The sequence below is a fragment of the Camelus bactrianus genome, chromosome 14, assembly GCF_048773025.1.
Source record: "Camelus bactrianus isolate YW-2024 breed Bactrian camel chromosome 14, ASM4877302v1, whole genome shotgun sequence".
Lineage (NCBI taxonomy): Eukaryota > Metazoa > Chordata > Mammalia > Artiodactyla > Camelidae > Camelus > Camelus bactrianus.
The window spans coordinates 4,993,434-5,012,560 of record NC_133552.1 but is presented as its reverse complement, the minus strand read 5'-3'; the positions used below and the strand labels follow the sequence as shown (position 1 = coordinate 5,012,560).

Here is a 19,127-nt window from a genome sequence, read left to right as displayed (position 1 = left end):
CTTCAGGTGTGTTTCCGGTGGACTCTCTGGAGAGCATGTATCCCACCTTTGCTCCAGGGCTACGGCTGTATGTGCACCTCGAGTGTTTCATTACAGCAATCCTGTAAGATTGTTATGCCTACTTGACAGATAAAGAAACGGAGGTTCATAGGGACTAAATAATTTGCCCAAGGTTACACCAACAGGAAGAGCCAGTGACCAGTCCAGACCCTGGCGAACTCTGTCAAGAGCACTCTCTCTCCTGCACCTTCCATGGGCCTCCCCACCCTGTCCCCGTCTTCTGCGTTTCTCGGGCCACCTGCTCAGCCCACCGGCGTGCTACAGGGAGCTGCACTCCAAAACGTTACTTCTGCAACAAATCTCCCGTGTACTTCTGTGAAAAACGATATTCCGACCCAGGAACGCTCTCTAACCGCAGAGTCCTTGAACTAGACCTGGACTGCGCGCCGATCCGCAGGGGCCTCCTGGGGGGGTGCGGGTTCACAAGAGTGACATTGGAGCGGACCAATCCCCGTGGAGGCGCCGGCAAAGGGCCCAATCACAGGAGAGCCAGGGAGGATGGTGACAACCCAGGCGGCCGGGGACCCGCACCCCAGAGGCCCGCCTCCTGGACCCGCGGGGATGCTCGGCTGGCGGGGGCTGAGTCACGGAGGAGTGCAGGCCGGGCCGCGGACCCAGGGAGCAGCTGCCCCGCGCGCAGGCACCGCCGGGGCTCACCGGGGCCGAGGCCGCAGGGACAAGCAGGAGCCGAGCCAGTGCTGCGCCGTGAACCGCCGCCGTTGTCACTCTGGACGCGGAAGTGCGCTTTCCTTGGTTTGCTTTAAATTAAGTGCTTGAAGTTCCTCGTTCTGGGTATTTATTTGGTCGAATTCAGCGGAATTTCCCCTCCCTGTCCCAGCACGGCGGTGCAGACCCAGCCTCCAGGAGCACTTGCTGCCCCGAGGCGCCGCTGGCGCAGGGCAGCCCCTCAAGGGAGACAGCCCCCGAGACTCCGCGCCCCGAAAATGGTCAGACCCGCGCCTAGCCTGGCAGAAAGACTGTGACCGTGGGGTGAGTTAAATAAATAAATAAACCCTTTCGATTGGGAGCTGTTATTTAAAGGCCCCTTCCTGTCCACGGTTCACAAGCTGCAAAATAACAATAACAAATAGTTGCGCAGTTGTCGTGTCCCGAGAGCAACCGCACTGCTTCCTTTATGAAAACCGGCTGGGTTTATAATGTGGGGGGTTGTAGTGTGATCGTTGCACAGCCAAAATCGGAGACAACTTATTAAGACTATTTTAAAGAGTCATCTTAAAGGCAGCTTGAGCCCTAAAAGATCCCAGTCTTTAAAATGGGAAGTATGACCGTCGCAGGTTTCCTGAGTACTCTGTTCCAAACTGAAAGTTCTTAGGACGGGCTTAATGCTTTCTGTTCCCTAGTTTGCTTGTTTACGCCACAAAATTCCTCCAACTTCCTCATCGAGAAAATCTAGCCTCTCAGATAAGAGTGCAGCTGATTATCTCTCCCCTTTTTGTTTTTAATAGAATTCCAGCCACCTACCCAAGCAACATGCAGATTTTATTTGTGGAGCCTGCCATTTGCCTCAGTGCATTTGCCATGTCTTTGGCTGCTCCACTGACAACACAATATGTGTACCGGAGAATATGGGAGGAAACAGGCAACTACAGTATTGCACCGGATAGCAATATTTCTGAGTGTGCAAAAAACAAAAGCAGCCCGATTTTTGCGTTTCAGGAGGTAAGAAATTTAAATATCTCTAAAATGTAGTAAGAAGGGAATGTACAACGGGTTTTAAATGACAGACATGGCACTCACCGTACCTTTATCTCTCTTGAGTCACCCTGTTAGAACCCCCGAGTCCCAAACCAAGAGACTCTGTTCAGTTCTCATTCTGTCTGAAGCCTCCTGTCACCTCTAATCTGCCTCTTCTACTTAAAACCCCTTCTTCTTCTGTGACACTGGCTCTTCACCTTTCTCTTAGAAGATCTCAGCCCAGTCTCATCTCCTCTGTGCCTATCTCTTTCCTCCTTCCCCACAAAAGGCCTGAAAGTTGGACCAGAGCAGGCTGGAGTGAGTACTAGGTGGACGGGGACGGGGTGAGATGGTTCCTGCCTTTCCCTTGCCAGCTGTCTCCCCACCCGCTTCCACTGCCCATGAGTGACCCAGTTTTCAGTGACCTGGGAAAATGGCCTACCCCTGAAGACTGGGCCCTGGCACCAGGGCCTGTCATGGGGTGGGGGTGGCATTTGTCATCCATCGTTTGATGTTATCAAATCAGCTTTGACCAGGTGCTGAGGAGCAGCTGTGTGAGGAAAGCAGGGGTGGACAGCTCTCATTTTTGCTCTGAGGACACGGAAAATGTTCAGCCAGATATTACAGAGCCTTTCCTTCTCCCTTCCTGCCTCGTCCCCCAGTTTTTCTTTTGTTGAAAACAGGAGCTACATCACCAGTCCCCTGTTCCCTTAGGCAGGTTTTAACAGAGTCTACCAAAGCAGAGGCGAGAACGTCCACACTTGGACATTTCCCCCCGACAATGCCTCATAAGCAAACCACACTTATGACCTTTGAACTCTTCCCCTTGGGCATATTTTGTGATGGTAAATACCAAAAAGCAGCTGCTGCTGCTGCTTCCCCAAAAGATGAAGAGAGTTTAAGGGACTCTCAGTCACCTACATCCATGGAGAAAAGAACAGACTACTTCTGAACAGCCATGCAGATGTCATGGTTCTGGCCTACAGTGAGGTCATAAAGATAGAAGGGCCAAGGGTCTCTCCTCTTGGTTTTGCCTCCTTCAGGAATGTTTCCTATCACATGTATGTCATTCCCAGGGAGTGAGAAGGTTCCAGAGGCTCATCAGTTTCTCACTTGATTCTGTGCATTCCTGCACCAGGCTCCTGAGAGCAGTGGGAGGGACAGAGGAGGAGAGGACTCGAGTGTCTGGAAAAGTTGGCTGCCCTTGCCCTCTGCAGTGAGGGGAGACAGGCCTTGGTCCAGCCACCTTGGTGACCTCTGTGATGTGCAGATGATGAGTACTGGTCCCTCCTCCAGCCTGACCCAGCTGCTGAGAGCCCCCCTCTGCCCCCACCCAGAGCAGTGGTCTCATTTTGAAAATTTTTGCCAAATTTTTAATTGACTGACTATTGTTTCATTGGCTTAATATCAAGAAAACATACTCCCCTAGATCCTTTGTCTTAAAGTTGGTCCTCGAGGGCTTTTTCTCAGACTGGGGAACTAGAAACCACCCCACCCACAACAGGGGCAGCCACGGCGGCCCACTCACCCATGCTCCTAAGACAGGGACCACTTCCTTCTGGTCCCTTCCCTGGATCCTGTCCCTGCCCAGCTTCTCAGAGAATATTCTCCCCTCTTTAAATCCAAGAACAAATGCTCTCTGTTCCCTGAGTTTCCATCTCAATTCCCAGCTCTCCTGGATGGGTTCTGGCCAAAATGAGTACACATATTTACATGCGTATTGCAATGCGAGATGGTGTTATGCATGTCGGGGTAAACAAACTGAGATATTTCACTTATATTTAACATTTTGAAAGTCTATTTGGATGAAAGTCTTATTTTTCAACCCACTTGGGGTTAAGCTATATGTAATATATATTCATTTAAATATTTATCCAACCTATTTTTCAAATCTTCATGTCTTCTGAGCCCTGTGCCTATAAGGTGCACCTACATACTTCTCTTGGGCGATGAGATTAATCTCTAAAAGGCCTCTCAAACTGGCGAAGGTGTGGAAGGAAACTCTTGGCTAAGGGGGGAGACATAGGGATTCTAGGACGTCTGTTGACGTTTGTGGAGGAAGGGATTTTTGAAGCCCCTTACTGCTCCCTCAGTCCCTTGTAAGTGACTGGTTTTGAAGTGTTACATTGACCACTGTAGCCTGTTCTTTTCAGGCAGCTTTCAAGGTCAGCACTCTGCTATGGAGGGGACAGCTTAGGGTCACCCAACAGATCACAAAGTTGTTCTTGCTCAGGAACTTATATATAAACCTTTTAATAACTGACACAATCCCTTGTAACCAGCAGATAAGGGATACTTTCTACTCAATTGGAATATACACATTGTAGCCTATGAAATTGTGACTTCTTTAAAATTCCTAACACCTTCCCTTCATCTATCCCTGACTCAGTATGTTGTCATTCTGTTCAAGCCTATAGAGGAAATAGCATTTTTTTAGTCTCATATCTCCCACCTACCCTTATATAACACAATAAATGTAATTCTTCAGAGTAGAGAATATACAGATATACAAGAATTTCTTATGTCTCAACACTGATTTATGATTGAAATGTGCTTTGAATTTGTCTTTGTTAAAATCTGTCTTTCAAAACATGGGTTCCAGGTGAGGAGAGTGGTCAGTGCGAAAGATTGGGTTGGGATGGTAGTAGGCAGAAAGGAGAAGACGGGACCTGGGGGGAGGCACTGAAGTGGGAGGAGGAACCCCAAACTAGGACATCTCGTTGAGAAGCTCATTAAAAGGTAACTGTTTCATGTACTTGTTTCTTCAGTAAATATTTACTTATGGCTTCTATATCTGTAGGAGATATAAAATGTGCTCAGGAGATCCGATCAAGTAGAAAAGGAACAGCTGAAACTGACTAAGCACTGACTACGCACCAGGGCCCTGTGCAGAGCACCTTATGTTACCTCCAGTTTAAGTGTCCTGACAGCCTGTAAGATGGGGACTGCTGTCATCCCCTCTTGTCAGATGAAGAAGCTATAGCGATGAGCCTGCAAGTTACAGAGCCTGTTTTAGGTGATGATTCGATCAATCAGTCAATCTACTGAGCAGCTACCCTGGAAGCACTGTTCTTGGAGCTGGAGACACTGTGGTGAAGGAGACAAGGTTCCAACCCCCAGACCTTAGGTCGTAGTAGAGAAGTCATGCAATGCATGGGTCGATTAAAATATCACGTCCTGACTGACCGCACTTCAATTAAAAAAAAGAGAGAGAGAGAAATGTATTATCATGTCCTGTCGAGGAGTGGTGAGTCCCTAAGGAAAAACACGCAGGACGAGGGGCTAGAGCACTGGGTGGGGGGCAGTGGGACTGCTTTGGATTGAGTGATGGTCATGGAGGCCCCCTCTAAGGAGGTGACTTTGAACTGAGGACGTGGGCTGTGTGACAGACGGGAGAAACAGCGAGCACAGAATCGAAGGAGTGTGGAGGTCTGAGGAAGGGCGAGGAGTCTGGATTCATTCCAGTGTAAGGAAAGCCACTGGGGATTTTGAGCAGAGAAGCGACCTGAGCTGATGTGTGTTTTTAAAGATCACTGGAATTGCTGTGTACAGAACTGACAGGATTTGAATCCAGATTCGTCTGACTCCAGAGCTCAGGCTCAGCACAAGAAAGTGCAGTCAGGGAATGATAACGTCGTATGAGAAGCTTCAGAGGCAGGAGCAGATTACATCTGTTAGGGAATTTCAAGGAAATCCAAGTGGGACTTGACCACGGACTGTGCCTGGAACACAGACCGTATCTGGGGAGCGAGTGGGAATAATGCTGAAGAGTGAGCTCGGGGCCCATCTTGGGCCTTAAACACGAGACTGCAGAGCATGGCCTTTCTCAGGCAGGCAGTGGGGAGAGACTGCAACAGGGGAAAGACATAGTGGGCCTTGCAAGGTGCTCCCAGCTTTAGTGGTAAGACTGGCTTTATACTCTGAACTGAACAAAGAGCCCAGTTAGATGGCAGAGTGGTCCAGGTGAGAACCAGTGGGAGCTGTCCTTCAAGTGGCAACTAAGGGACCATCAAGAAGGTAAAGGGCGTGAGAAACGCTGGGGTTACAGGAGAGACCGTGCAGGGGGCCATGGACGAAGGGAAAGGCTAGAAGCAAAGACAACTGAAGTTTTGAGTCTGAGTGACTAGAACATTTCCTGGCAACAGGGAATTGTTTGAGTTATATAAATACACAAAAATAAAAATAGGCTCACTATTTTAAATAACTATTAATTCATTATTTTATATTTTGCGGTTCATCAGGTTTTTAGGGTGCTTCCTAAATATTACACGAATAAATCTTTTTTAAAAATGAGTTTAGTAATCCCTGTCATAAAAACAGCACATATCCTTTATATAAAGTTTGGAAAATACAAGGGAAGTAGCAAGAAGAAAATGCTTTTAAATCACCCCAAACACCTCCCATCAAATAACTAGTGTAATGATGGTTACATCTGCCGAACTGTGTGGACGCCGTTGTTTTGGTCCCTAGGGAAACTTGAGTGTCTCTCACTCCTTAGTTCATGGCACGCCACCATCTGTAGTCAGTTAGTCAGTTCAAAGCTCCTCTTTGGGTTTTATCTTTTTTTTTTTTTTTGGTTTCATCTTAATTTTTAGCAAATAAAGGAATAAGTTTCTCCCTAATCTATCTTTGGAGATACATGTAAGAAGGGCAACCGGCTCTTCCAAAATAAAGGTCTGTCAACTATGACATTTACATGTGATATTCATTCCCCTTGAGAGTAGACAAAAAGGTGTCTCATGAGAAAGGGTATTATTGCTCTTGCTTTAGAACAGTGGTCATGATCTCTTAGTGCTAACTGTTCATAGAAGAAAGAGAAGTCATTACATTGCCAGTCCCCGAGGCGTTGGGTTCTGTGGATGCTCTGTGTAAGACAGACATACACCAATACACACATTTTTCTTTTAATGGATTAATGCCCCTCCATGGTACTTGAATATCATGACTGAGCATTGATGATTATAGCACCTCTTGATATTTGCTTTGTGAACTGGATGAAGACTGAAGCTGTATCAGCCCATGCCCCAGAGATTCCCCATCCCTGACCTACTGGCTGTATCAAGACAAGCATGCACCATGGTATTTTTAGGCACATTGTGTAAGCCTCTGTAAACACTTTGTCTTTTTTTTTTAATCTCTTTGCAGGAAGTTCAGAAAAAAGTGTCTCTTTTTAATCTTCAGATGGACATGAGTGGGTTAATTCCTGGTCTTGTGTCTACATTCATTCTTCTGTCTCACAGTGACCAGCGAGGACGAAAATTCCCTTTGGTTCTGTCTTCTGTGGGTGCGCTTGTAACCAGTGTTTGGCTCTGTCTGCTCTCCTATTTTGCTTTTCCATACCAGCTTTTGATTGCATCTACTTTTATTGGCGCAGTTTGTGGCAATTCCACCACATTTTTGGGAGCCTCTTTTGCCTACATAGTTGATCAATGTAAAGAACAGAAACAAAGAACAATTCGAATAGCTGTAATTGACTTCCTGCTTGGAATCGTCACTGGATTAACAGCATTGTCTTCTGGCTATTTTATTAGAGAACTAGGTTTTGTGTGGTCATTTTTAATGATTGCTGTGGCTCTTACTGTTAACTTGCTTTATATTTTATTTTTCCTTGATGATTCAATGAAACAGTCTTCATCTCAGAATGTTTCTATATCATGCACTGAAGGCTTTAAAAACCTATTTTACCAAACTTACATGCTTTTTAAAAATGCTTCTGGGGAGCAACGGTCTTTGCTCTGTTTGTTGATTTTTACGATGATCACTTATTTTTTCGTGATAATCGGCATTTCCCCCATTTTTATTCTTTATGAATTGAATTCTCCACTCTGCTGGGATGAAGTTTTAATAGGTTATGGATCAGCTTTGGGCAGTATCTCTTTTTTGAGCAGCTTCCTAGGAATATGGCTTTTTTCTTACTGCATGGAAGACATTCACATGGCTTTCATTGGAATTTTTACCACCATGGTGGGAATGGCTATGACTGCTTTTGCCAGAACAACACTGATGATGTTTTTAGGTGAGTTACAAATGCAGCCTAAAAGTAAAGGGGTATTTGATATTTATATAAAATGGATTTAGTCTGTTGGGTGAGAAACTAATATGAAATTCTTGATTTAATACATTCTAGTTCAATTAAAGGTACTTCATTAAAAGCTAGTTTGACAGAAGCTAAAAATCAGTTTACTTAAAAAAAAAGTAATTCACTAAATAACCACAATTTTCCAAATTTGTATATTTACCAAAAATTGTCTTGAGGAACATTCTTCAAGTGAATCAGTTCTGTAGTATAGCTTTCACTAACTTAAATATTTCTTAAAATGCTGATAAGAAGGCTACTTTACATAAAAAATTTTAAAGGCAATTATGTAAAGTAACTCAAAAGATTTATAAGGAAAATATTTATTGACTATATTCAAGAAGATTTTGCAAATTGATCTTTCAGCAGATTGGCCATTTCATGAATTGGCTTTTGATGAATCACTTTTTGGCAGACTGCTTCCTTAACTGCCTGCCTCATAAGTGGCTTTTGCAGGGCTTAAGTGGAATACTGCATTTGAAAGGGTTAAGGGATCTGTAACCCTATAAGGGATCTGGAGCCTCAGGAAAGGTCCGGTTTAGTTTTTTCTTTTTTTTTCTACAAAGGCAATATTAACCCTTGCTACCTTGCAGGGAAGCAGGATGAGCAAACAGAATTGGGCTTAATTTCTGTCTATAGTACTAGGTGATCTTGGGCAAGTTACTTAACTACTCTGAGCCCTTATTTTTCTTCTATAAAATGGGCATAGTAGTACTTAATTCAGAGGGTTATAATGAATATCAGAGGAGATAACTGTAAATCACTTAGCACAGTTCCGAGTATTCAGTAAATGCCATGTAATTCCCCCCCCCCCCCCCCGTCTCCCTTGGAGCTGCCAAGGTCAAGTACATTAACGTATGTGAAAACACACAAAACTTTAAAGTGATCTGCAAATGTAATATCTTACTATCTTGTCATATAACTAAAAATGCTACTGACTATTAAGAATCATAATTTAAGAGCAGAGGAGATTTGTGTTCATGAAATTATTCAGCCACAAAGATGAACAAGCAAGCAGATAAGGAACCAACTTATCAATATAATAAAAGATTGCTAACACTAAAAATGTCAAGTCTGAAAGTGCAAAAATATAAAGTAGAAAATGAATTAATAGTCTCAACCTGCTAAACACGAGGCTGCTATTTGAACCAGGGAAGTCGATGGATTTCAGTTAGCAGGTCATACAGCTCTGGACTACAACTTGCATGAGCTCTTGCTCTCTGCACTGGGATAAGAATTTGAGAGGAAACTAATCTTAAACTGACCTGTCTATAGTCTATCTTAATTCATCACACAGAATTCTACTGTTAAGTAACTCAGCCATTAGATGCAATGAGTAATGCTTATAGGAAATGCAGTATTTAGAAAGTATTTCGTCTTTGAGACGGACCCGTACTTTTCCGATTCAGCCAGTAATTTCCGACTGTTCCCCTCCCAGTCAGGCTGCCGTTCCTTTTCACTGTCGTGCCGCTCTCCGTTCTACGGTCCATGATGACAAAAGTGGTGCATCCTACTGAGCAAGGTGAGTGTCACCTGCTTAAGGAATGGAATAAATCTGTGATCCGTACCAACTCGCATCTGTGTGCCATCCGTGTTTGACTCTTCAGAATATTCTACACCCCTTTTCCTGCTCAGAACTCCTTTTGAATTAGGTGGTAAAGTCTGCATTAGGGAAAGGCGTATATTCAGGCAAGGGGACCCCTGCCCAGGGCCTCGTGCTTTAAAGGGCTTGCTCTGGACATGACCCTTTCTGAGCAGAATGGGGCAGGGGGTAGCACACAATGTGGGTGGGCTGCAGCCTGCAGGATGGGGACCAGGGGGTGACAGCTGGCTTTCTCAGGGCTGTCATGTTCCTACATAGAACTCTAAAAAGTCTGAGAATTCTAAGTTTGTGTCTGACCTTCCAAAGCATTAGAAAGGTATATTTCTCAGAGTCGGGACATAGACCATATCTCAGTTAACTGTTATTCAGAGTTATAATTTTTAAATACTTAGAGTATAATTTGTAGGCCTCTAATTATATTCTTACACTGGACCTCACAAACGTCAGAGCTGGGCCTGAGTCAGAGCCCTAGCCAAATCAGGATCCCCTGAGCTGCTTCAATCGAGAGACTTGAATGGAGGGCAGCACAGAGGAGAGGACGGCCCAACAGGGAGGGAACAGAGAAGAAACCAGCAAGGAGGTCCCCGTCATGTAACCCGAGGGGTCAGCCTCCCAAGCACAGAGCACGACACAGAAGAGCCAACAGCTGACGGGGCGGGCAGAGAACAACCAGTACAGATGGAAACCAGTAGTAAGGCCTCCAGTTAGAACTAGTTATCAGCTGTACGTCAGGCACATGGGGTTGTCTTCCTTTGCTTTGATCATATGAATATTATTAGAACCTTGGAGCTTTCTTTTGTTCCGTGTCTTAGCCTGATGCAAATGTTCATATTAATTGTTTATGAATAATTCATAATTATGCTTTTGTATTTCTGGCACTTTAATCAACACTAGGGAAGACTACATAATTCAATAAATTTTAAAAATAATATTCCTTGATTCTTTTCCACTCATAAGATGTAGCTGTATATTCACACAGCTGTTTATAGACTGTGTGATGAGGATTAACTGGAAAACCACTTAAGAATATAAAAACTAGTATGGAAAAATCTACCTGCATCCTTGGATCATGCAGTGGTCTCTTAGATATGAAACTAAAAGTACCACAACAAAAGAAAAAGGACATAAATTGGACTTTATCCAAATTAAAAACTTTTAGACTTCAAAAGACACCATCAAGGAAGTGAAAAGACAGCCCAGAGAATGGGAGAATATATTTGCAAATCATATGTCTGATAAGGAATGTGTATCCAAAATATATAAGAACTATTAAAAGTCAACAATAAAAAAGACAACCAAATTAAAAAATGAACAAAGGATTTGAATTGACATCTCTCCAAAGATGTACAAATGGCCAACAAGCACGTGAGAAAATGCTCAGCATCATTAGCCATCAGGGAAACGCAAATTAAAACTACAATGAGACCCACTAAGGGCTGAATGAAAAAGACAGACCATATGAAGTGTTGGTGAGGATGTGGAGAAACTGGAACCCTCATACACTGTGGTGGGATTGTAATATAATGCAGCCATTTCACAAAACAGTTTGGTAACGCCTCCGAAAATTAAACAGTTACCTAGTGACTTGGCAAGTTCCACTTCTAGGTATATACCAAAGAGAAATGAAAACCCATGTCCACACAAAATCTTGTACACAAATGTTCCTAGCAGCATTATTTATAACAGCCAAAAAGCATAAACAATGCAAATGTCCATGAACTGATGAACAGATAAACAAAATGTGCTATGTCTGTCCACTGAAATATGATTTTGCAATAAAAAGAAATGAAGTACTGATAAACCCTAGAACAGGGATGAACCTTGAAATCATTAGGCTAAATGAATGAAGCTAGTCATAGAAGGCCACATATTATCATATAAATATGATTCCATTTATACAAAATGTCCAGAAAAGGCAAATCCATATAGACAGAAATCGGATTAGTGTTTGTCAGGGGCTGGGCAGAAGGGGAGTGAGTGCTAATGGGCACAGAGTTTCCTTCTGGGTGATGAAAATCTTCTAAAATTAGACAGTGATGATGGCTGCCCAACTCTGAACACAGAAAGAACCACTGAACTGTACAATTTAAAAGGGTGAGTTTTATGGTATGTAAATTCTATCTCAATAGAGCTATTCAGGGAAAAAAGAAAAATCTACCTGCTTTTCCTTCGAGCTAAAACAGACTTGTCAGAATGTATCATTTATTTTTATTTATATTTGGTTTAGTTTAGTTTCTCTATAAAGGCTTTCTTAAAAGTCATTTCATACTGTTAAATACAGTGACATTAAAAATGCTTATTTTACAGTTTGGCATTTCTTATTCTGAATTGCGATAACTGGACTGTGATCCCATAGCTCTAGTATAGCTCACTCACTTAATTCTTAACTGCAAACGAAGAAATCCTTTTGGTGGTATTAAAATTTACATAACTGAATATATTTCCATTTATCATTTTTTTAAATTTTCTTTTTCATTTTTATTTTTTGATTTTTTGGGAGGAGGTATTTAGATTTATTTATTAATGGAGGTACTGGGGATTGAACCCAGGACCTCGTGCATGTTAAGCATGCAGTCTACCACTGAGCTGTACCCTCCCCCCATCATTATTTTTTTTAATGGATAATTTTTGTGAAACATTAGGCACCTTAAAATAATCAGAGGAGAAAGGAAATGCTGCAGAGGTTTTCAGATGCCTCCCCCGTCTCCTCTCTCCGAAAGGGGAGTAAAGTGACTTGGCAATTATTTTGAAATCTCTGTGCTCCACACAGCTGTGTAACTCTTGGCCAGGGCCACCCCAGACTTCCTCCTGGCTCATCATCACCTGTGTAGTCGAGATTATGAACTGGAACACAGTAAAAACAGACTTGAGTTCTGAGGTCTATTGGATTTTTTTAAAGTTTAGAAAATAAACTACACTGCACTTGTATTTATTCCAATTTATCCCCAGCAACCATTAAACCAGTTGCCTTGCTCAGGGGAGTTCAGCAGCAAGCTGGAGTGACTTCATAGGAGTACGGTTGTTTGTGTCAGAGCATAGCACTGCCCCACCGAGTTCCCGATAAGGAAGGACGCAAGCCGTCGGGTAACAGGATTAGTACCGGGCAGTCTGTCCTCCGTGACCCTGTCCCTGGCTGCAGCAAGGGGTCAGAAATAAAATGAAATGATAATGTTGTTAGACAAGTAAGAGGACACCTTCCCAGTTAAACTGACTTACTGTATCATCATAAATCATGGAGGCAGGAAGTCCATACGCTACTTGATTATTGATAACTGTGTCCTTGAATGAAGCTTTTATTCATTCATTTGACACACAGATATTAAATGTCTACTATGTGCCAGCACAACTAGGCCCCGGGGACATAGCCGTGAACAAAGCAGATATGCACTTGGCGTTGACAGAACTTTCATTCCAGTCAAAAGAAGACATGTAAACGATAACCCAGTACTCTGCAGAGAGATGTGTGTTTTATGAACATGTGTCCTGCTGCTCAATGAAGCATTTGAAGCAATGTGAAGAATACATGTAACAGAGTGAAAGTTTAAATAGATAAAAATCAATACAGTCTAAAAGGTCAAGGGCATGGGGAAGATCAGAGCATAGACATGAAAACCATAACCTAGTTAAGAAGGTGATCATCAAGCTTGCCTTTTCCTTCCTACCAGCCCAATCACAGAATTTACATGATCTGCACTGTCTGTAAAAAAAGCGCATTACAGTTCATCCTGGAAAAGTACACTCGGCAAAGCAGGGAACAGGCCCCGGGGCTTACAGACAGTCTGCGGAAACCACTGCAGGAGCCGCACAGAGCTGAAACCAGCCGGCACGTTTTTAGTGATGCAAAGTTTGAAAAGGGGGAAGAAAATTACATCAAAATGACCAGTGAGCTTTTGGAGGTTTAAGTCTTCAGTCAATATGGTCTTGGATTCCAGACAAAACTAAAAACTGTAGAATAATGACCATTCCCCTGGTCGTGAGCCTGCACTGACCACGCAGCCATTTCGGGCTGCCTGGTCGATGACCCAGGGCCTGCCCTTTCCCACACCCGCTGTGGGGCCAGCAGGAAGGACCTCGGACTCCCTCAGAGGGGAGGCGTTGTAGGCAGGTCAGGCAGAAAAAGACGTTTTAAAGAATTACTTAACGTCAAACTGTGGCATAATCTTCACTGGAGCACTGGTAGTTACCTACCTAGTTACTTGATGAGTCAAACTTGCAGGAATCTTGTGATGACTGAATTTTTTGTCACTTTGGAAGAGGGATCAAATTCAAACTGCAGAACATATGATACAATCACCTCTCTTGGCCTGCACCTGTCACTCTTGTTAGATCTGACTTTACATTTCAAAAGGCCCCTGATGGGACATTGCTCACGGGGAGCCATCCTGCCCTTACAGTGTGTGTCACAGATGAGCGCAGGGACCGAGAGGGGACGGTGGCCCCTGGAGCCTCAGGAGCATTGTGGCTGCATCTGAGGCTGTGGCAGGGAGGGAAGACATGGCAGGGAGGGGAGATGTGGCAGATTTCACTTGGCTCAGCATCTGGTACCTCTTAGCTTTGCCCTGTTGACACTGGAACTTCGGTGTTTCCAACTCCTCTCACCTCAGGTCCGAGAAGAAGTCCTGACCTCAGTTTCTTCACCCACAAAATGGGTTGCTGAGTTCTCAGGGATTTGAGGGAATAGCTTTCCCTCACAAGCAGCTCCCCTGTGTTTGCATTGTAAGTTTGCTCCATTATCTGTGTTCGCTGTTGTGCAACTCAGCCTGTTCTCTTTCTCCCTCCACACCCCAACCCCAACAGGTACCCTGTTTGCTTGTATTGCCTTCTTAGAAACACTTGGCGGAGTCACTGCAGTTTCTACTTTCAATGGAATTTATTCAGCCACCGTGGCCTGGCACAAAGGTTTCGTCTTTCTGCTCTCCGCCGTTTTATTACTAATCCCAGCCATCAGTCTATGGTATGTAATTATTTTTCATCCTTTTATCAAAGGAGAGATGGATTGAGGAATTCCCTGAACTTGCCAGTACAATTACATAGATCTGTTGAAGTTTTGCCTCCGAATGTACTTTTCTCAAGAAGTTTTAGATGTGAAGACATCTGTCAATAATTTTGGAGACTTAGGAAGAAAGAGAGAGTGACGTGGCCAGCCAGAACTAGAAGACAGACTAGGCTAACCTCTGAGAAGCTACCTCATCTTTAAATATGAACAACTGATGAAATTAGCATCTAAGAAAAAAAAATATATATATTCAAACTATGATATCCTAGAGTGTAATATTCCCTTAAAGTCAAAGATCAGTACAGGAAGATATATCTTTTTCCCTATATATTAGATATATATTTATACTGTGTGTTTTCCTACCCTCAACATAATTTCAGTAGATCAGGAAGATACACTTTATTATATAGATTAAATGACAAGAGCAGAGAGCATACACTGAATATTAAGAATTCTCTTTCCAGAGAGTTGGCTTTTTTTTAATGACTTCCTTTTAAATGTAAATATCCAAATAAATACAAAGTACAAAATTCTATTTGTGAATAGTACATAGAATAAAAAGATAGACAAGAGGCATAAACTTATGAGAAATATGTATTTCCCCCTCTGCCTTTTAATTAACAAAAAGTGGAAGCCAGTAGAGAAGTGGTTGTGAAAACGCACAAGCAAGTGTATCTGACACACTCTCTGGGGCCCCGGCGCTGAGTGAGAGCTCACCGTCTGCCTCTGCTGGGCTCTGTCCAGCCCCCGCGGCTGCCGCCCAGCACGGAAGGTGGGGCACGACGGTCTGGCACCTGTTCTCCCCTTTTCCCTGGAGGGAAAAGGCGCCTATCCGCACCGGCGTTAAAACTCCCCCGCAGCTGAGAACTCCCTAAGGGACGGGCCCACGTCCCATTCAGAGTGGGACCTCAGCACACGGGGTCTCCTGGAACACTGATCTGCGTAAGGCGGACTACAGTAGTATTTACGGCTCCTCTGTGGTTGTGCTGAAAGGCAATTTTTACTCGGTGTCTTTTCAAAAAGAGACTATTCGCTGATGGCACTGGCAAAATTAAACTCCTTGCTGTGCTAGTGAGCACACGATGAGACCGTCAGCCCTGTACCTTGCTGGTACTGGTGTCATCAGCATGATCATTTTTGGAAAGCAATTCATGAACGTGTATCAGAAGTTTCAAAAAAAAAAAGTTCATAGTATTTGAACCAGTGATTCCATTTAGAAACTTATCCTACGGAAATGGTCAGAAATATCAAACATTTATATTTTAAGAAGTTCATTATGGCAAAAAAACCAAAAAACAAAAAAACTGTCATGACCAAAATGGCCAACAGGAAATGGTTAAAAAAAAAAAAATGATGGTGCATACATATCATGAAAAATGACTTTAATAAGAATTGCATTCTTATTAAAGGAGGTAGAAGGATGGGTTATTTTAGTTTTATTCTTCATATATTTATAAATATTCTGTTATGAACACATATGACTTTTAATAACTAGAAAAATTAGCACAGAGGGCTAAAAGGTCATTATCCTTTTAATAATGCTTCTAATGTAAATGTAGGTGGTCTTCTGAGATTTTTTAGCCCTACATTGTTCAATATTTTTAAAATTAAAATTACATGCTACTTTAATTCTTTCCAGATGTCTTCCTGTCCTAGCTTCAGTTATAAGTATTAAACATGAACTTCAGTAATAGCTTTAGCTGTAACTATTTTGTGTGGACTGCACAGAGTAGACAGTGGGACAGATGGACATCTTAGGAATCTGGAAGAGAAAGAACTCATGTAGATTTTATTTTCAGAGAGCTATGCGTAACAAGTCTGTTGATTCAAAATATCAGTATGTTCCTCCGCTGCATAATTTATTAAAAGCCATGTAACGAGGGAAAAGATGGAACACAGATTATTTATGTATGGCCTTCATCACAGTTTGTAAATGTCTCGTTTGCTCTGGCAGTGCCGTCAAGTGCATCAGCAGGAACGCGGGAAGCCACGTCCTCCTCGTACAAGAAGAACCCAGTGAAGACACTTCAGACAGATGATTAGTTGTGATTCAAAAAAACCCAAATGCACATATCATATACTCTTACTTCTGAAGAATATAAACTAGCTCCACAATCAATACTTCATGAATAATCAATACTACAAGTCCTTTCTTCTAAGCAGTCAGAGAAATAGTTCCTGGCTCTAGCTTCTTGGAGTACCATGCACTTTGAGCACTTTATGAAGATCATGTGATATATTTCCAACACACAGAAGAACAAATCTCAAGGCACTTACCACTTTTGGACTTAAAGGAAAACAAATTTATTGGTATAAGGCTGGACTAGGAAACTTGATACAATCAAAAGTGATAATCTCCCTGATAAACTCCAGGAGATTGAGATTGTTTGCTTCAGTTTCTTCACCTGCAAAATGGGTTTCTGACCTCTCTCAAGGACTTTGAAGGCATAACTGTTGAAAATTATGATGACTCATTCACTGATAGGAAAAATGATAGAAGTTTTGAATATTTACAATATAGTTTTACCTCTGCTTGGGTAATGCTTTGTTTTATAGAGTCCACCAAAGTGCTGGTGACAGTCAAAGCTTTCAGTAGATGCAAAAATCTTTAAAAGGGAAGCACTTTAAAGAATCCATGTTTTTACTTTTCCTAGTATGTTTCATCGGTGACATGAATGATAATATTTCTGTAAGTAAAACAGGGGTGACTGGAAAAAAAGATAAGTTTCTAAAGAAATTTAAAAACCAAGTAAAAAGCCAATGATGATGTTAAGTGATTAGTATTTACAGAGCCAGTATTCATTCCTTCTTTCAAAGGATATCCATTTCTTCCTGCCTTACACTCACCCCGGGACCGCCAGGGTCCCTGAAAACACCGCATCCTCTCCAGCCTCCTGTCTTTGCACCCAGTGTTCCATTTGGCCTTCCCGCCTCCCTAAAACGTTCAAGTCTCAGCCAAAGTATAGCTTCTGCTTCCTCTGTGTGGCTTTCCACCCACAGGCCCGCCACCGCGCTCTGTGCGTGCTTCCATCCTAGCGTTTTCCCTTGTCTTGTAAAATCTGTCTCCCCTACTTGACAATGGGCACCTTGAGGACAGGAACAATCTTCGATTCCTCAATAAATGTTGAACTAAATGACTACAAAATTGTGTTTTCACTTGTAAAAATCATTTAAAGTTATATATAATGCATTATGAGAGTAACCAATGATACCATGCCACAGTCATTAAGCCAGCCTTGCAAGTAAACTGAAACCTGTGCTAGCCCATATGCATTATAAATTGGTTTATAGTATTTTCACAGGTCCTTCAATATCTCCCATCTTCGAAGTTTCCATATGTAATAACACAAATGTCTTGAAGGACACCTACATGATTAACTCCTTTGTAATCTCTTAAAAGTAGAGTCTTCTGTTTCATAGCACTGCTTCCAGCTTTTCCTGTAGGGTAATCAGTGACTGCTTGACTAGCAAGTGGCACTCATAATTTAAAATACCAGAAATTCTTATTTCCAAGACCATTCCTTTTAGGTTTGGCTAATGTCTTCCGGCTATTCTCAGATTGACTGATTCACTTTTGTTTTACTTTCTGTTAATGCTCTTCCCAAATGAAAAGAAAAAGTACTTTACAGTTTACAAAATGCTTTCCATATCAACTTATTTTATCCTCTTAATAACCTTGCAAAGTAGATTTTCATTTTTCCCCTTTTATAGACAAGGGAGGCAAGGCTCAGATTTCACCTGACTGCGTTTATTTAGCTACCACTAGGAACAGTGCTGAACAGAGGTGGATCTGGCAGTGCTGAGGTTCTTCACAGCTAGAGTGTACATGTGACAGATTACAAATCCAATGTCGAGAATTGTATCAGGTACAGTATGAAGGGTCCCCCCCGCAAAAAACCCACATTAGCACTATCTGTACCCAACTGCCTCCAAGATTGCTTTTTTCTGAGCTTAGAAAAGATCTATAACAAGGTCCCTTCCAGCTCAGCCTCCCCTGATTTTACACATTCCATCTGAACTGACGGGGACACTGCTGGGATAGTTTAATACTGTGGGAGGATTAACAGTTTCTCACCTGAGAAGAACCATTTGAGATGCAGTAAGTATATCAGGGGATAGGACTGAGGTGGCCCAGGGCAGAAATATAGCACGAATGGGCTTAGCCATCTCCAAACCGTCCATCCTAAGAGATGATTAGTAAATGTGACACTGAGGAGCCTAGAGAAGCACGCGAGCTGATGGGGTAATACAGTCAAGACACAAGGTGGGTTGGGAGGAGCTATGATCTTACCTCCTATAATGTGACCTGATTATCTAATTATCTGAACAAAGAATGTTAATGGAATGACTTGTTTCTAAGGAAGTCCATATAAAGAGGAACCAAAAGGAAAAACATGTTCCTTTTGAGACAGGAGGGAAGTGGGCAGGGCACAACCACTGAAGGAATGACTCAGCAGTTGAGGACAGGACAAACTGGTAAGAATAAAGAAGGTGGAAGATTTGACTTCCAAAAGACCTTGAGCCTCATGGTGCACCCACAGGCGCCATGACAGTTCCTAGGCTGACCATAAAAGGTCAAAAAGGGGGCCGGGGGATGTTTCCTGGAAATCCTCATCTCTTCCCCAAAGTAGCTGGAATAATCCTCCTGCTTATTAGCATATGAAATTACCGAGCCCGTAAAAACTAACAACTCCGCC

The 19,127-nt window shown here is 42.7% G+C and overlaps 1 protein-coding gene across 4 annotated transcripts; it reads left to right on the top strand.

The window, feature by feature from the left end:
* Positions 1-610: 610 nt before the first annotated feature.
* Positions 611-17,575, top strand: SLC46A3 (solute carrier family 46 member 3). 4 transcript variants are annotated; one of them, XM_074377983.1, is made up of 7 exons: positions 613-799; positions 899-1,050; positions 1,527-1,740; positions 6,901-7,771; positions 9,270-9,353; positions 14,232-14,388; positions 16,385-17,575. In XM_074377983.1, the coding sequence occupies exons 3-7, from the start codon at positions 1,552-1,554 to the stop codon at positions 16,467-16,469; spliced, it is 1,386 nt and encodes a 461-aa protein (XP_074234084.1). In that variant the 5' UTR covers positions 613-799; positions 899-1,050; positions 1,527-1,551; the 3' UTR covers positions 16,470-17,575. The 4 variants fall into 4 exon arrangements, with proteins under 4 accessions (XP_074234086.1, XP_074234084.1, XP_074234085.1 ...); XM_074377984.1 differs by having other exon boundaries at positions 875-1,050; XM_074377985.1 differs by lacking the exon at positions 899-1,050 and having other exon boundaries at positions 611-799.
* Positions 17,576-19,127: the final 1,552 nt, after the last annotated feature.

Excerpts from the sequence above, each read along its gene's own strand:
- SLC46A3 (XM_074377985.1), top strand. The coding sequence starts at position 1,552 with ATGCAGATTTTATTTGTGGAGCCTGCCATTTGCCTCAGTGCATTTGCC. Across the intron at positions 1,741-6,900 it reads CGATTTTTGCGTTTCAGGAG|GAAGTTCAGAAAAAAGTGTC; the intron begins GTAAGAAATTTA and ends ATCTCTTTGCAG. Across the intron at positions 14,389-16,384 it reads ATCCCAGCCATCAGTCTATG|TGCCGTCAAGTGCATCAGCA; the intron begins GTATGTAATTAT and ends TTGCTCTGGCAG.